The sequence below is a fragment of the Phyllostomus hastatus genome, unplaced genomic scaffold (genome assembly GCF_019186645.2).
Source record: "Phyllostomus hastatus isolate PE091 unplaced genomic scaffold, TTU_PhHast_1.1 phas_contig_148, whole genome shotgun sequence".
In the NCBI taxonomy this organism is placed as follows: Eukaryota; Metazoa; Chordata; class Mammalia; order Chiroptera; family Phyllostomidae; genus Phyllostomus; species Phyllostomus hastatus.
Window position 1 is genome coordinate 21092257 of NW_025333607.1, and position 17977 is coordinate 21110233.

The 17977-nt window shown below is 45.1% G+C and overlaps 1 protein-coding gene across 2 annotated transcripts in view; it reads right to left on the bottom strand.

Annotated features, from left to right (window-relative positions):
- The window catches only part of KCNT2 (potassium sodium-activated channel subfamily T member 2), a 197293-nt gene that overhangs the window by 19483 nt on the left and 159833 nt on the right, over positions 1-17977 (bottom strand). For both annotated transcript variants that reach the window (XM_045817680.1, XM_045817677.1), the window contains 4 exons: positions 13721-13832; positions 11286-11387; positions 8694-8777; positions 7689-7817 (listed from right to left, as the gene is read on the bottom strand). In XM_045817680.1, coding sequence (XP_045673636.1) covers positions 7689-7817; positions 8694-8777; positions 11286-11387; positions 13721-13832 — 427 coding nt within the window. The remainder of the gene's footprint in view (positions 1-7688; positions 7818-8693; positions 8778-11285; positions 11388-13720; positions 13833-17977) is intronic.

A 17977-nucleotide genomic window follows, 5' to 3' on the forward strand; every position in this document is an offset into this window, starting at 1 on the left:
GTATGTATGTTTAGATTTTCACAATATGTATTATACATAAGTATTGTGTGTGTGTGTGTGTGTGTGTGTATAATATTCTTGTGCACCTGAATAGCTGTAAACTCCCACACTGACTTACAAACAAACAAAAGATGATTAAATAGAAGACCAGCGACCACGCAGCCAGGTTAAACACATGCAGAAAGGTCTTCAAACAGTTTGCCCTAGCAAAGTCACAGTCTCCGGGCCAGTTCGGATACCTTCCCGGCGCAATTCTTACTAACCACTCTCCAGAACTCCAGGAACATATCACCTAAAAGCAGAGATTTCAAACTCACGCGCGTGTGTGTGTGTGTGTACACCCTGTGCCGCCGCTCAGGGCGAGCATGGGGGCCCGCCGTCCCCTCGCCTCCAGCATCGTGCGGTCCCCAGGAAAAGGCCTGAGCACGTGCAGGCACCACAAAGAGGGGCACAGCAGCCATCCCGCCACGCCCAAACCTTGCACACACACCCCCCACACACACACATCCTTCTCTTTCACACGTGAGTACCACTGTCCTAACGCACATGCCACTTAGGGACACGTGAGCCACTAGGAAGAAAGTTTCTAAGACCGATGTCAGGTACAACGAGATATGACTTGGTAGGTGTGAGCATGCATATTCTTATGTAAACACCTTACACAGAACAGTGCTGCTGATCCAAGGAGACCGTCGCTCAGAGAACACCCCTCCCTTGGGAAGACGACCTAGCTCAACCTTACAACTTCCTCTCCGTTCCCGGATAGGCAGACTCCGGCAGCCACTCAGCAAGCCCCTGTGACAGAAGGCTCAGTCACTCCCTGCAGCCACTGTGCACAGCGCGGCAGGACCCCTCGCAGTTTAGGGAGGGGAGGGGGCAGGAAGCCCAGACGAGGGCGTTGAATGAAATCACGGGGATTGCTTTCATTGACGTGGCTTCTTGCTCATCAGGGTGCCCGCAAGACTCTTAGTAAGTTAAAGACAGTGACTCGTGCAAGTAACAAATGCTTTCACGGGCTCAGAAATAAGGTAAGAATCAATAGAGCTAGAAAATATTATGCATAAGAATTATAACATTAAGTAGAATTTTTTATGAGACAAAGTGAAAGAAAATTACAAATGAGCTCACACTTCCGTGTGTGTGTGTGTGTGTGTGTGTGTGTGTGAGAATTAGAATGCACTTGAGGTTGGTCAGCATATCTATATTGGACTAAGATTACAAGGCATTTACCCAGGTCCCAGGAACGCTCCCTATATTTTACTGATAAGTGTAAGCGGACCGACAAACCCTTTCTGAAGCAGCGCCAGCCCCTCACCAGTGGTGCCGGCGCATAACAATGCAGTAAGATCTGTGTTGCTCTATCCGCTTGGCACACAATTAATTACTTGCCACTTCCTCTAAAAAGTCACTTAGCCCATTCCTCCTTTCTGTAACGCGTGAACTGACAACAGTATGCTCCCTACTCAATCTCCATGCCACTACACATTGAGAAAAGCCCAAGTCCACACAACTAACAAGAGGAGAAGCCACCACTGAAACTCAGACCACCCGGGTCCAAGTCCACTCCTCACGGGGCCAGGCAAAATGACTGAATACATGACTTGTACCAGAAACAAGGCCAGAAAGAGTATCGATAAAAAATGGCCGGGACATAGACCGGTCCCTCCTTATCCGTGGGGGAGGCGACCCTAGAGGCCGGGTGGATGCCTGAAACCACAGACAGGACTGAACCTTACATATACTGCTTTTTTTCCTATACATACTTACCTACGATTAAGTTTAATCTATAGATCATACACAGTAAGAGATTAGCAGTAACTAGTAATAAAACAGAACGATTTTAACAATGTGCTGTAATTACAGTGATGTGACTGTGCTCTCTCTGTCTGACACTATCTGACCGCACTGTGTAAGTGAGAGCAGACACCCTGGACAAAGGGGACTCAATGTCCCAGGCCGGCCAGCGTGGGACGGCGTGAGGCTGCTCCACGCTACGCAGAATGCGCACGATTGAAACCTTACGTATTGTTTATTTCTGGGCTTTTCCTTTCATGTTTTTGGACCGTGGTTTTGCTGCAGGTACCTGGAAGCATCAAACACAAAACCGCAGGTGGGAGAGGACTGTACCTGTACTCTACCTTCCAATCCAGCAACAAACAATTTGACTTGATATCTGTTAGGCATCAACAACCCATTAGAGATGTTTCATCGTGTGAGTCTACTCAGGAAGATGGTGGCTACTCTGCCTGTGCTATGAAGGGAGCGGATTCGGGAAAATCAAATTAACCGAGAGGTAATGAAATCCAATGGCAGGCATGAAATTTTCACGTCAGCTCTCTGATGGCACTAACAGTAGACACCGCACTTGGGGACACTAGCTGGTGATGACACCACTCAGGAAGACGTGTGACTGAATCGGTGCGTACACGGCATCTGAAGACGAACGGTGAAAGTAGTCTGTAATTCTATTAAGGAAATATAAGTACATTTCCTGGAAAACAGAGCATTTATCATATTTTGGCTTAATTCAAGCCTTATTTTGTAATGGGAAATGCTGAATTCAGTCTTGAACATTCTTTTCCTCTAACAGCTCTGAATTCACACGTCAGACTATTTGATCGAAGGGAGGAAAACAAAATACTTACTTGTGGGGCTATTTCTTGAGACTGACACAGAGGGAGGGAAAAACACACAACAAAGCGCAGCTTAGACAATGACTGGACAAATCCACGAAACAGCCGCAGTGAGGATGAACTCTGACAGATGGCCGTGCGCCGTGTGTGACCTCTGCGTTTGATTATTGATCACAGGGCTTTTGAATGGAATTATAAAATTAATAAAATGTAAAGTTTACTAGAAAGTTGTTCTTGTTAGATTTTTTTTGGCTTCAATTTATGGTTTTGTTTGTTTTTTCTGCTAAAAATTGTCTTTCTAAGATTTGATAGAAAGAATAACGATTGCAAATAGAATAAAATAAAACAGTTGATAAGAGGTGATGAAACTACTATATTCACAAGGAAATATTTGATATAATTATTGATATTCAATAATCACTGTGGCATTAATATCTGTACTATTTTTAAATGTGGATCTTAAGATGGTTTTATAAAGTTAAAAATTTTAAAACTCAGATATTACAATAAGATTGTCTTTCCCTCCTGTATAAGTTGAACTAAGCTCACAAACACTACTGTGAGGTTTCACACTGGCCACACAGTCTGATAACTGATCTGCTCAGTTATCACATAACCCTAATTATTCAGAGTTATAAAAATTATGCTATCTTATTCTTCAGTTTTAAGACATTTCATTGGGTAGCAGTGAAGTTTTCAGTTATGTGTTGGGAGAGAGAATGTAACTGAAGTATAGCTCATTGTCTCGCATTCTAACTATTGTTACAAATATTAAAAATGCACAATAGACATTTGATTATAGGCTCCTTAAAGCTTTATCTCAGGATGTCGTTGGAGTGAGTGATAGCAGGAAATTGGCAGCGAGAGTTTCAAAATCATTCCATTTTAACCCTTAGTAAAATATTCTTAATAATTTGATTTTATAGAAGGTAAACTTTTATTGATATATTAATCAAATGTAATAAAACTCTATGTTCCAGTTTAATAGTAAAGGCATAATCATTGGTAGGTGGGGCCGTCATGATCACTGCATTATAAACACGTTTTTAAAGGTACAGGAGTTATTGCCTCTGAAGGCAACCGACAATCAGACTGAAGTAGGCCACCGATTTATTGCATGTGTTGTGCAAAGGTTGGTACTTTCATGTGCTTTAAAATAATCTCTTTCTAATTTATAGTGTATTTTTTACTGATTATATGACACTTTAAGCAAATGCAATTTTCAGTACACTGGAATACTGAGGGAAAACACAGTTCTATATTTTCTCACCCCCCCAAAAAAAACCTGATAGAAACATTAACTAATTCATAATTTTTCAGATGTTGGAAAGATAGTACTGTGTTATATACTTTATGGTCAGTTATACCCTTAGTGGGTTTTGGGTAGCATTTTATAATAAAAATGATTATTTCTTCAGTGAAAAGTGTGGATAGTCACTGGAATAAGGAACATCATAGTCTCAGGACAATTCAGGTGAAGTTTGGCCACCAAATAAGTTTGGTGAGCTTTTTGGATTTCAGAATTGTGGATAAAGGGTTGTGGACAGAAATACTGTTCTTTTCTGCCACCAAGAGGAAAATGAGTCCTTCCCCATCCTGTACTGGGTGGAAGAACCAGAAGAGAATGATGTTTACAAAAAATAGACCCATCGATGTTGGTAGTTCCCCTGGCATGGACAAAAAGGGCAGAGGGGCTGTCCCCGTTTCCTGGCCTGATTTCCCTGTCACTGTTGCACCCCCACTTTACTCTCTGTCCTCCTCCCACCCACACATAGCCCCCCAGAAAACACGGAGATCGTGTTCCAGGTCTTCTACACATTGTATAATTTTAATGATGAATATCCTTTATCACCATTTGTCTTCTCAAAGGTGTCTTCCATACGATCCGGTGTGTTTTCCACTCCTACAGACAAAGCAGTGATGTAGTTCACAAAATTTTGTTTTCTACATAGAATATTGGAAGATACGGGAGACAAACTGGAAATGGCATAACATGAAAACCTGCATCTGCCTTTGAAATGCATTTTTTAACTCTGAAATAATAAGGAAGAAAGGCCTACCATCTTTATAATCAACATATATGAAATGTTGGCCTCTGAGGGAACATTCTTTGCAGAATAACATAGAATTTAACACTTGAATGTATAAACTGCAGAAACAACCAATGATTGGGTCTAATATGACTTATTAATGGCTATGAATCTTAGTTGTTGTTTTTATTAATTATAGATATTGTTTAAATAGAGAATGCTATTTTTCTAGAAATTCACCCAATAATCTCTTTTATTTTCCTCTCATAGGATGCATCTATGTTTACCTTTTTAGTTGGATAGTTGTTTTTTATCGCTCTGACTCTATATAATATGTTGGTAGCTATTATTGATTTTCTCTTCTTATTCTGGAAGAAGAGGAATTAACCATCTTTTCCACCTATCCCACTACCTTTTCCATCTCTCCTTATTTCAAAATTGTTCAAGTGTAACTTTGGTTAGATCAAAATTCAGAGCGTGCTATCACTGAGTACAGTTTACAGATGAGCTCCACAGGAAGCATGGGGGCCATTCACTCCTGTATGATTTTTGTTGGTGGTGGTAGAATTGTATTCCTTGAGTCATAACCATTTCACCAGTTGACTATTTAGGTATGCATTTATCAATAGTTCACCCTCACTCTTGGGCAATGGCCTCATCTCTGTCCGAACATGGAGATGACAAATGTCATCTTCCTGGACAAATGTCTCCGAAGCCTTCGATCTGCTCCAGGTTGCTCTTTATCCCTGATGTCCCCTCATTACCAACCGGGGGACTCCCTTGTCCTCTTACATGGGTCCAGTTTCCATTAAAAAATCCAATGTCTTTCCTGAATTGATATTTAAATACTGCCCCCTTCTTTTTATTTACATAGAAGTTCGACTGAAGGGATGTTTATTCTAATGATTCTTTCGCATCCTGGAAAACCCCGACCGAAGTTAGAACCTGTATCTCATGGTTTATAAATCTCGTAAATGAGAAACATGTAATATTCTCATTGTTTCCATAGTGACCCGAAAAACAACTCTTTCTCAAGATGAACTTGTATCCTTGCATGTCATTAGACTACAATTATTATTTAGTGCAAGAGTTCTATTTTCACTTTATTTACCACTGAAATAAAGTAGAATTCCAGCTCACCTGTGGCAGCCAGTTCATTTTAGATGTAGGGTAAAATTAATTTCTCTGCCCCCATATATTTCTCTGAATGCTTGATGGTCTTACTTTTATCTTTAATTATTTAAATTCTAATTTTTATAATAGGCAGAATATAAAATTTAAATATAAATATATGTGCCAAAAGATGAGTTTAATACAGGAAGATAGGAGATGGTATGTTTATTTAACCCAGTTTCCTTTTATCTTGCCAACAATAAGTGTTTTTTATATGGAGATTTATAAACATTTTCTTAAGGTGATCTTTATTTGTGATGGAAAGAATTGACTAATGTGTAAAGTTGAATGCTCCTCAATAGCAACCCAAAAGCTCAAATATCCTCTCCCTATCTGCATCCTAAACAACATAAGACAAAGTCCCTTAAAACAACAAAACAACCGACACGAATATGAACTTGACCAACATCAGAATTCACTCTGTTCAAACTCACAAAGCCTGCATATAAGGTCTGAACATGACAATACTCTGCAGTATGGAAATCTTCTCGGTACTTCACCAGGTTCAAATATGAAACGGTTAATTGCTTAGGTGTAAAAGGCCCTTGTCATCAACTTTAACCAGATAATGATTTGGGAGGTCCAATATTCTTAAAATTCTAGGCACATCTGACCACATATGCTCCCATGTTTAACTGCCTGCTGTGTGTCTGCTGTCACTCATTCCTGGTTTTCTCTAATTGGGTCTTGCTTTCTGGGGGGGTGTGAACCGCAGGGACCATAGTAAATGCGGGACGTACTCAGGCTCAGCAGCAGGTGGCCAGAAGGAAGTGTGAACGGGATCCTGCAGCTACAGGGAGACCCCAAAGCACCTCAGGCAAACACAACTATTTCTGCTGGCTTCCATGCCACCCATTTCAAGTCAAACTCTAGGTTTTAACAGTAAACGAAAAGCTCCCTTACTTTTATTCTTCCTAGAAAGCTCCTGTGTGTACAAGGATTCATTGATTTGATCACAAATGCGTTTAACCATCACATGGACTATTAAAATGCATATAACTGAGTAGAGGCTTATAGCTGAGGTAACTTTGTGTAAGACCAAAGGAGAAAGAAGTGGTAACTAAATTTTCAAGTAATTTTGAGGTATCTGAAAGAGAAAAATATGTTAAGAATGTAGACCATCATTTATATGAAACGCTTTTACAGATACAGATAGGGCAGTGCATTTATTCAAAGTCTGTATCTTATTAAAGAGTCTAGTTTGAAATGTGATGGTTTACTAACTATAAACTATTTAGAACCACATCATGTGCCCAAATCAAAATATGGGTAAGTTTGGGTCTGCATGCAGCATCAGAAACTCTACCTACACCGCTGCTGTCTCTCTAGTGTGCTTCCCAAATCACCGAGCGTCCCTCCGGGAAGGGCTGGCACTGCCACAAGAGTTTTTCCTGGGCCCCAGGGTGGTCTGCAACCAGAACTTTGAAAAACGTTTGTTACACGGCTCACCAGTTTGGCCTGGTTTTGCTCCCTTCCAAACGCTAACAGCGGACAGGGGGAGTCTCTTAGGAAGGTGGAAAACAACCTTTCTTATGCATCAGAAGTTCACTCACGATTAATTTGCTCCCCAACAATCTCCTGGAAATGAAAAATCCTACACCTACGCAAGACCCTGGGAGCCTCAGATTCACAAACTCTAGAACAGGCCCTCAGCCAACAACATTTTGAGAAATGCTGGCGCAGTTTACTGAACAAACACTTGAGGAGATTTTGCATGGGAAAACCCCCTCCATCTGCTCCGACAGCATCCTTTTTGTTTCTGTGACATTTGTCAGAAATCAGTGGCCGAGACTGGGAATGGCGGCCTCCCAGCGGGTTAAACGCAAGCACCGAACACTGTGTCGGCCCAAACCTCAGACGTGGTCAGCTTCTGCGACTCGGTCCTGTAGATGCCGATGGGCACGTCTCCGCTGGACGAGCACAGCTTCTGGTAGAGCCGGGCGTACGTCCTGATCCACAGGTCGTCCTCCGTGATTTTTATCTGGAACACACAGGCATTGTTTACATATCCTCTTCTCAAGAACTAAAACCCTAGCGGTTTTCACTTCTGAAAGGTAGAAATTGTTGATATTTCAAAATCTGGGCATGCTGTTTCCTAAGTGCCTATCCAGGTAGTAAACTCATTTAACGCACCGCATCTCAGTCTTATCCCTGCGGCTCTCCCAACCTAAGGGGCCACCTGCTCAACTGGCGGCAGTGTGACTTGGATTGGTTCAGTGTCAGGACACAGTGGTCACCGCCGAGGGACTGGGAGCTGTTGGAAAACCCGTGGAGACTTCTTAAATGTTGTAATAACTAGAGGCTACTACCGGAGTGTGGTGGACAGGGTCTGCTGGTGCTAAAAGTCTTCAGGTACGAAGGGCACTCTGGTACGAAAGGGAATCGCCCCTCGGAGTGAGGACAACACTCATATTGGGAAAGGTGTCAGCAGAGTGGGCACGGGACACACGGACGGGAGGCATACATAACTCGTCCGTCTTGGATGACCTCAACTTGGACTTGCCGGTGAGGCACTTCATGAAACCCTCTCGGACGCAGTGTACCCCTTTGTAAAACAACTACAGATCAGCTGAACCATGTGATTCCTTCTTGTCCACAGTAGGGTATCTTAGGTCAGACACAGCCTGTCTCAATGGCCAGCAAGAAAGAAAAACACCTGTTCTGTATTCTCTACAGAATGGCTACTTATCAGGATTGCTAATTTAACGTTTTATAAGAAATTAAAAAAATCGATAGTGCTATGCTTTCAGTGCATATTAGGGAAAAAATGATATAGAAGAGAAAGCCTATATCCATTAGAGTTGGATTTCAGACCATTTATCAGCATAATCTTTCATTCCAAAGATTATTAACTTACAGAACAAAGGAACCCCGATCCTGGGATAGTGTCCAATCCCAGCAGAAGTCTGGTGATAGAAATCATATAATCTTTCACAAATGACTGCAACACAAACAAAATTGTGAAAGGTGTAGAACAGCCACACATGTGAGCCTCGTACTATTGCTAAAAGGTTGTTTCTCGAAACATATCATTAAGCCCCTACAAAACAGGAAATAAAACTTGATCTTATGAGCATCCTAAATACACATGTACAGTTAAGCTGAACATAAGGAGATGTGGGAGTATTTAGAAATATTTTCTAGACTATCTTGTTATGCTAAAATTTCATGCATGCTATTAGACACAATACAAAGTTTTAGATTTTAATAACAACAAATGAGTTGATACAAAACAGGGAATATATAAAAACTTGAAAGAACTAAAATTTGCAATAAAATACTACACATTTTTTGGATTCAGCTCAGTGCTACTACAATAAATTTCTAATATTTTGATAACTAAGTATTAATAAATAGTTTAGCATTAAATACCATCAGACTGCTTATGTGCAAACATGTAAGATATATTTTGACATGGTGCTAGAATGCTATGCAGTAGTTAGAGTGTTAACGATCCTTCTAATATTTTCAGTTAATTCTTAGCTGTGGGTGAAAGGAAAAACTTCCAAGCAATGAGGGCATTGCACCATAACATAACAACAATTGTTTAATAAACTGTGTGAAATTATACTCTCAGCTTGGTCGTCAAGTGCTAAAATGTGACAAATTTCAACAATAATCTGTGTCCTGCCCAGTGTGGCTTGGTTCTGGGTGTCTTCCCGCAAAGCAAACGGTCCCTGGTTCGATTCCAGGGTTTGACTCCTGGCCAGGGCACGCGCCTGGGTTGCAGGTTCAGTTGCTGGTTGGGGATACATGTGAGAGGCAAATGATTAACGTTTCTTTCTCACATTAATCTTTTTTGCCCTCCCTTCCCCTTCCTTATAGAATAATCTACTTATTTTGCATAGCAAAGACTTTCAACAAGTTATGATGCCTTGTAAATAAATCTACCAAACTGTTTCTTGATCACTCATGTATTTCAGCGAGAGTCATTGTCACGAGGCTGCACCCTTCCACCTAGAGCGGGACATAAGAAACCACAGCCATTCCCCTTGCTCAGGCCGAGGAAGTGGCCTTCCTCGGAAGTGGCCGAGGTTTCGAGGTGCGTCAGTCTCCTGGAGGCTGGGACATGAATACCAGAATGCGGATTATATAAGTTTAGGAATTTTGTACATGATTTCCAGCATCTTCTTTTAACCCAGGAGTGGGTACTCTTTACCTGTCTGAAAGTCGGACCCTGAAAAGATCTCATGGGATGTCAGGAGAAGGTAAGTGGGCAGGTACTACGTTAGCCTGTATGTTAGACTGTTCTCAAGAAGATTTTATTTCACCGCGAGCTACCGAGGCTGAAAGGTCTGAAGACCTCTGGTGCAGAGGGATGCCCGCATTTAGCTGATAAAAATCCTTCTGTTTCGGCATTGCTCTTGAAACAGTCCTCCCCTCCCACCCGCTCTCCATGGCCAGAGTATGTGCGGGGTAACTTTGGGGGGCGGAGGGGGAAGCCGGCCGCCTGCAGGGTCCACACAGTGTGTCTGGAAACTTCTGGGCAAACGGGCGTGTTAGTTCTCTGGGCTGGGCTGTCCCTGCTCTCGGCTGGCACAAGCTGATGGTTCGAGACCTGTGACACTGGTAGGGGAGCCCTCGGGGGCATCATTAGCCACTAGAAAGCCTTCAGCTGTCTTTGCCTTAGTTCATTCCGTCCAGCAATGCACTAGAGGGCACATGGAACATGTCGCCAAACAGTAAATCAGCACAACGAAATGTTTCAATGCTGAACTTGAGATTCAAGCCATCTAATCATTTAACACCCTAGGAATATCTTTTTTCTCATAATGGAGATAGGAATTGTCTGATTTTTTCAATCAGAGGATTTGAAATGTTACCGCTGCTCAGTTTCTGGGAGAGTTAGAAAAAAAGATTAAAATAGATTTGAGTAAAATAGCATCTCCGTGAACTTCTTAGCTACAATAAAATGACAAGGTTAGCTTTGGCCTTCCAGAATAATCAAAATGGTTCTCACCTGTAAAATCTTTCTTATATTTGACTGAGGTAGGCAATAGTTAGCAGATATTTAAAACATCCTTGGTTTATCAGTTTATTGGCACCAATCTATTGTATTTAAGTAAAAGGCATATTATAATTAAGGCTGTTTTTTAAAAGTAGTAAGTTTTCTTAGCTTTTTTTTTTTTTAGGCTGGTGCTATGACGGTGGCAACATAGCACATGCATTAAGATGTCACAGTTAACATTGTAGGACCCTGGCACTGAAGAATGCCAATAAGTCATTCCCTAGCTTATTCTTAAAAAAAAAACCAAGATTTTCTTATAAAATGTTTCATTAAATTTTATGTCATTAAATACATGCAATAAAATATTGAATCACTTTCAGAGCCAGTTTTAAGTGAACCGCTCGGACGCGAAACACTAGATCTACCATGTATGTAATAAAGCCTGAGCGGAATAGCAAGCAAACATTTCGTTTCAGAGAGGCAAGAAGAAAGGGCACGCACCTGGTAGAGGAGTGTGTCCAGCATGCTGATGCTGAACACCCTCCCGGCGGCGAAAGGCAGTCGGAACATGAAAGCCAAGTTAGAACCGCGCTCTCGTTCTTTCTGTGCAGAAGTGTGAGAGAGACACGTGGGTGAGCAGCCTGCGTTCACACCTTCCTGCCCAGGTAAACCTCCTCACGCATCGTCCCACGTGTTGACAAGGAGAGAGCCCTTCCAGACTCACTTTATCACAACATCATTACCTTGACACCAAAGACCGACAAAGATGCCTCAAGGATACACAGCCACCTGCTTTCCCCCTGTGTCCTCACCTGCCTGCCAGGGCAGGGGCCGAGGAAGCTCTCAGGGTGCCTGTTACAAAATCCTGAATCCTTCCCATTCACCGGGAGCCCCACCCTCAAGGCCAGGTGGCCTCCTTGAAGCCCCGCCTCCTCCTATCAGCGGGTGAAGGGTCAAGTTTCAACAGGTGAATTCCAAGGGAACACAGACCTGTGGTCAGTGGCAGCTTGAACTGCTGTGTAAAGTCATGATACTCTATTTCTAACAGATACATTTGCACATGAAAATAGTTGTCCGTATAAGTTACATTTGTCACTCCCTTAGACTAGGTTGGGCAATATTTCCCTACACTTAAAAGAAATAGAAACTAATCAGTATTCTCTTCAAATTCTTTCTGGGCCGATGTGAAAAAAGATAAGTGTTTTCTTAAAAACAAGGTAAGGAATTTTCCTAAGGAATCAAATCCGGCGTGGGGGGATAGCACCGAACCCCCACTCAGCCGGTCTCGTCCTGAGATTATGAATACACAGCGGTCCAGCCCGTTAAAGGGGAAAAACAAAGTGAGACCACATGCTTTTGTTGGTTTGTATGCATCTGTGTCGCCTGTTAGACCGTAAATGCTGTGCGTTTCGTCTGTGGGACTCCCAGCCTGCACCAAGGTATTCGGCTCATGGTGCCCAGTAAATATGTATTGGCTTGAATTTAAATCGAGAATGTGTAAAATTTTGCCTAGTGAATATATTTAAAAACAGCTTTGATATTCTTGCTTATTTCTCCCAGAAGCTCTCTCCATTTGTTTGTTTGTTTGTTTTTATCCCTTTGCTCTATGTTGGTTCACTATGGTTTACACTCATGACTACTTGCGCCCCTACATCAATGCTCTGACATTAACTGGACGTCCTGAATTCAGGCCCACGCTGGCACTACTACGCAGGCGTGGCTCCAGCCCCACAGGGTACGAGACCCAGCCCCACGAGACTGCTCCGATTCCCGACGCTCCTCCAAGCCAGCGGCACCTCCGTCCACGCAGCTACACATCCGGGGCCTCCCACACCCCTGCCAGGCTCTGAGGTTGCTGCAGTGCTCACAGACCTGGTGGCCGTGCTGCACCTCGGGACGGCCATCTTATTGTAAAGAACTCGAAGGGACAGCGGATGAGAAGGTGTGTCCATGGAGGCGCAGAGGGTCCCCAGGCACAAGACTGTCCCTCTGGCATGCCCCTCTTCTGTCACTATGTCCACCAAGAAGGACCATCTGCAGTCTTGCTTTTCAGAGCTTTTCATCCAAGTCTCATTATGTAGGCATAGTTAATGAGACCATTAGCCATACGATTAAGCTCCTCCTTGGAGCTGGGGTGTGATGAGGGGCTGACAGTTTCAACCTTGTAAGCAAGTGGGGCCTTTTCCTCTGGGAACCGGCCTTATCTCTGAACTACCTCCGGGCTCCTCCAGGACCCGCCTCGTTAGCATCAAATCAGGTAAGACGGAAAGGTCTGGCCAACAAAGGGCCCGCCCATCACTCAGGAAGTTCCCAGGGTTCCTTGAAGCTCTGTGTCGGGGCCGGGGACAGAGACCAAATCTCCTTTTCTGATTGCACCACCCTGTGAACCTCACATTGCTGTTCCTTCACTTCTGCCATCAGTGTGTGATGACCCTGTGATTGCTCAAGTCGGGCTTTCATCGGCACTGGGGGAGGGGGTGAAGTTCAAAAGCACTTGTGAAGGAAGCAGTCTCCCAGCCAGTGGTGCCGTAAGCATGAGCGGAAGGCTACTTTAGGAGGTGCACCCAAACAAGGGAAAATAGTAAGTCCAGAGGGCAATGAGATGAAAATGTCTGTTTTTTTTCTGTTATTGTCATCCCCGTTCCTATTTTACTATTCCTTGTCGCGTTTTTCGCTCTGCGTGGCTTCATTACCAGAAGTGTCAGTGGCACAAGATGACCACGCAGGGGACACGGGGTCTCCCGCATGTTCACTTGGGATAAAAATAGTTCCACTCCATTCATTCACGTTAAAAAAAAAATCTACACATGAAGAGTTTGGCCCCGATAGGAATTCAAAGCAGCATTTTTATTTTTACTACCTCACGGCATTTCTTTCTACGTGTAGACAACCCCCGAGTTATTTCTTCCACGCCCCAACAGCGAGACCCGGCTTACCTTTTCCAGTTTGGAGAGGGCGAGGGAGTAGCAGTCTTTGGCTCGGAACTGCATGAACCGCATGTTGGCGGGGTGCGTGAGCTCGGTGATAATGCTGAGGCTGGAAAACAACCTGCAAGGCGAGACGGCGTGTGCTTTACGCCCACGATGCCGTGCATGCAGGGCGGCGCGAACCCCTGCGTTTCCGAGCGAGTGATGCCCCACGCTGGTCCATCACCGCAGGAAGCTGCCGCGGCAGGCCCTGCCCCTCCCCCCGCGGGCCCGCCCGAGGCCAGGAAAATGAGCCACCGGTTCCCAAAGAACTTGTGAACCGACACGTGAGCCCTATGACACACAAAAAAATAAACCCAACAGTTTGGCTTTTATGACACATCTTCTGTCTACAGTCCTGAGCAGCATAGAAGAGCCACCCCCAAAGCCGAGGTCAGGATGCCCGAGGTCGCCGTGCGGCCAGTATGGATCTGGAAACGCAGGAGATTAATAGCGCCTTTTGGCAGAAATTGTACGCGATGAGCGCACGGGTCATGATGGGGACCTCTGCTCTCCTGCGGCTGCCCAGTCTCACGGCGGGCAGCTCTAAACCTCCAAGCTCGCTGCAGTGTGCTTCTGAGGAGGGGAAATGGTTTAACTGAAATCGTATTTCATCGTCATGAAATGAGACGAAGGCCGAGGTCAGTGCTGTTCCCAGAGGAGCCTGAGGATTTTCATGTGTGCGCTCGCTTCGCGTTCACTTCCCACGCACACGTACACACACACACACACACACACACACTCACACACTCACACATATACCCCGCCCCCGGCCCCAGGAAACGGGGACCGGGCGATGCCACCGCCAGTGCCTTTTCGCGGTGGCCGCTGAGGCTGATCTGATGATCTTCAGCTGGTGTCTCGGTAGCTCTCCCGGCCCTCACGCTTTGAGACTCCCCGAGGCAGCCTCCTCCTGAGATGCTGAGCTCTGTCCTCCACGCAGGACGCCTTTCAGCTCAGCTCTGGCCATTGAAAGCTCCCACCACGCGGCCGAAGCAGTACCTTGAACTTGAACTGATGGAAATGCACAGGGCAGAAATACCCAGTGGGGGGGGCGGGGGGGCTCGCACCCGGGCGGCTTCGCAGCCCCCTGGCTCTCGTTCCAGGCTCCGCCCAGGAGGGAGGTGGCGGTGCTTCCACGGGACTGAACAGGGACCGAGGGGCCTCACGGGGGCCATGGCACCTCTACAAGGGGAGCCCCGTCTCTGAACTCCAGCACTACATACGGGGAGTGTACGCTGTTCCTCAGCTCTGCCTCTGTGGTCTCAGTGACGATTGGCCAGAACCATCCCTTACCCCGGGGTGGGCGGGCCTCGCTGCCTCTGCACACCCGCAGGGTCTGTTCCCCAGCCCAGGGCCAGACCTTCCCAGTCTACCTGACCCTCCCGTCTGCCTCCACAGGGCCTCAGGCACCAGCTCAGTTAAGACTCTGAAAAACTCTTACAAATACCCTGAGTTTCCCGCGAAACTGCCTGCCCTCCTGGTTCAACTTCATGGACAAATGTTTGAGTCTTATCTAATCAGAGCCTTTGAAAACCGTGGTATCGGGTGTTTCATAAAATCCACAGGAAGAAACAGCCAGTGAGATGTAGCTTCCGGTCCATTCCGAGAGCAAATATAGCATTTCTTGATCCGGGTACGCAGCAATACCTGGGAGCATCAGCAACACAACGCTTTCTAACGTTAAAGAATCATTGTGTTTGTGCAGATACCAGCGCCCGCAGCAGCGCCGGGGCCCTGGGCGGGCCGAGGAGACTCCCGCCCCTGATCCTGGGAGGGGCGGGCAAGCTCAGCGAGGCTGTTTGCGACGGACTGGGCTCAGCCTCGGGTGCTGGTTCTCAGAGGTGTTGTCATCGCTCCTTCAGGAGCTCTTCCCCTTTTCCTCACGTTGCTGTTTCTGCTTGACGGGCACGGTCGTTCCTCCTACCTTTCCTCCTCGTCCTCTCTAGTTGGAAGTCCGGACTGTTATACAAAGTTCCTCTCAAATCTAATGGAGACGAAGTTTAAAGTTGCTGCAGGTCCGTGTGGTTGGCTCCCACCCTGGCTCACGCGTGTCTGATGCTGCGGTTGGCTACGCCCTGTCTGGGCCCCGGACGCCGGCTGCTGTCATCCACGCTCTAGCTGAGCTCGCCTGCTAGGTCATGACAGCTGGGAAGACAACTCCTCCCTGTCCCTGTCAGCTAGTGCACCTGCCTCTTTAATGAATAGCTCTTCGTTACAGCAAATAATTCCTCCATTCTTCTTCGTGCGCTTTTGGTTTTGTAGGTGAGCTCTTGATGAGGAGGATGCTATGGTTTAACTGCTTTGTGTAGCGGTACCATACCATCTGTATTCTTTCAGGAGCTCTTCTTACTCAGAAGTCCCCAAAGATAGCAAATTTAGTGAACGTTAATTTTGGGGGGGGACCTTTGAAAAATTAGAAGAGTGGCCTGATGGGAGAAAGAAAACAGCAACTGATTTTGGGGCTGGCACCTCTCTATCTGGTGAACCCAGAGAGTGCATCCATCTGCCAAATCTCATACCACCTGGGAGTTCCAGAAGTATTTATTTCAGAAATGTGTTAAAAGAGCAGTGTCACTGTGAGAATTAATGAAGGAAGCGTCAGCTAAAATCGGGACGTGGAAGCCCCATGTGGGGACCCCTTCTACCCTACAACTTGTCAATTACCCCCGAGAGCAACACCGTGCCAAGTTCAAGCTCAGTTAGACGTGACCAGAAGAGGGAGCGCTGGTCGGCAAGATCTAAAAAGAAGTACAAAGTGAAATTCCTGCCTTTAAATTAGACTCTAAAATCTCCTAGAGGAAACTGCAAAAACTCACAGTTTACGGGACTGTCATGTTTTTCTAGGGGTGATAATGTGGCTGAATGAATGTTTACAGGTTACGTAGCGTGATGATGCCAGTGAATGCGGAGCCTGTGGGACACCTCTGGGACTCCGCTGAGACAGGAGGCCAGAGAAGCACTTTCGGGCGGAAGACAGAGCTGCCGACGCATGAAAATGTATGTTGTCTTTTGGGAATTGTTCTTTGAAAAAAATACAGCTTTTGTCTCTCACATACATTTTTCAAACCGGATAAGTTTGTGATTGCTTGGATAACATAATCCCTTTCTAACACCTGGCGTCAAACAGAAGTATACACACCTGTGGCTAGACACATCCGAGGTCTTAGGAAGAGGGGCGACAACACGGCTGGCCCAGCCAGGCACGGACGGGGGTGGGCGAGCTGGAATTGGGACAACAACGTGTGGCGTGCGCCTGCTCGGCTCCGCGTGAGAACACCTGGAGCTTTGGTTACTCGAAACCGAGGAACCAGATGTGTTAGCTAAGCCTGCCACCTACTGAAAACCGAGAAACTAAGTGAGACTTGAATAAGACTAAATAAGACTTAAAGAATAAGACATTTCACCGCAGTGGCTCTTAGATTTCTCATGTATTACTCATATCCACGTATAACATTTCATACTTAAAATTCGAGTTGTCTCATAGGTGTATTTTAAGTATCTTTAATGTGCTCATGCTGTGTATCTGTTTCTGAGCCTTAGCATGACCCAGATACTTTTTGCATATAGAGCACTTTAGAAATTAAATGATGTAATCAATCTCTTTTCCTTGGGTTACAAAGCTCATACTGAAGCAATAATATAACCGAAAAATAATCTAGTTTGACCTACTTGAAATTTGTCTACAGTTGACTTACGGTCTGACTCAGTGGTGGGAGTATGGTTGTGGAGAAGTGTCAGATACCTAAGGAGTAGTCTCTGCCTGAATTAATTAATCTGGTAAAAAAAATTTGACATGCCTAGTTATGCTAACCAATATAAAGATGGAAAATAGACTATGTACTTTGTTCCACAGACTTCTGGGAGAACTCTGAGACCAGCCATCTGTACTGAACACATATTATTTTTTCTTCCCCTTCTTCCCTTAGCAACACAGTGTAATCGCCACCTAGCCTGTATGTTGTATGAGACATCAGTAGTCTGGAGATAACCGAAGGTGTACGGGAGGTGGGACCCAGGTCATGTGCAAATTCGATGCCACTTTATAGAAAATACTGGAGCACTGTGGATTTGGGGACCCAGGGTTCCCTGGACCCAGTGCCCCAAGACTACAGGTTTCTAATAGAGACCAGTCCCTAACACCAGTGTCTAATTTGGGCATCTAACAGTTCTTCTGAAATTTCTGATTGAAACTCTTCAGCCGAGATGGGCCTGTGCACGTAAAAA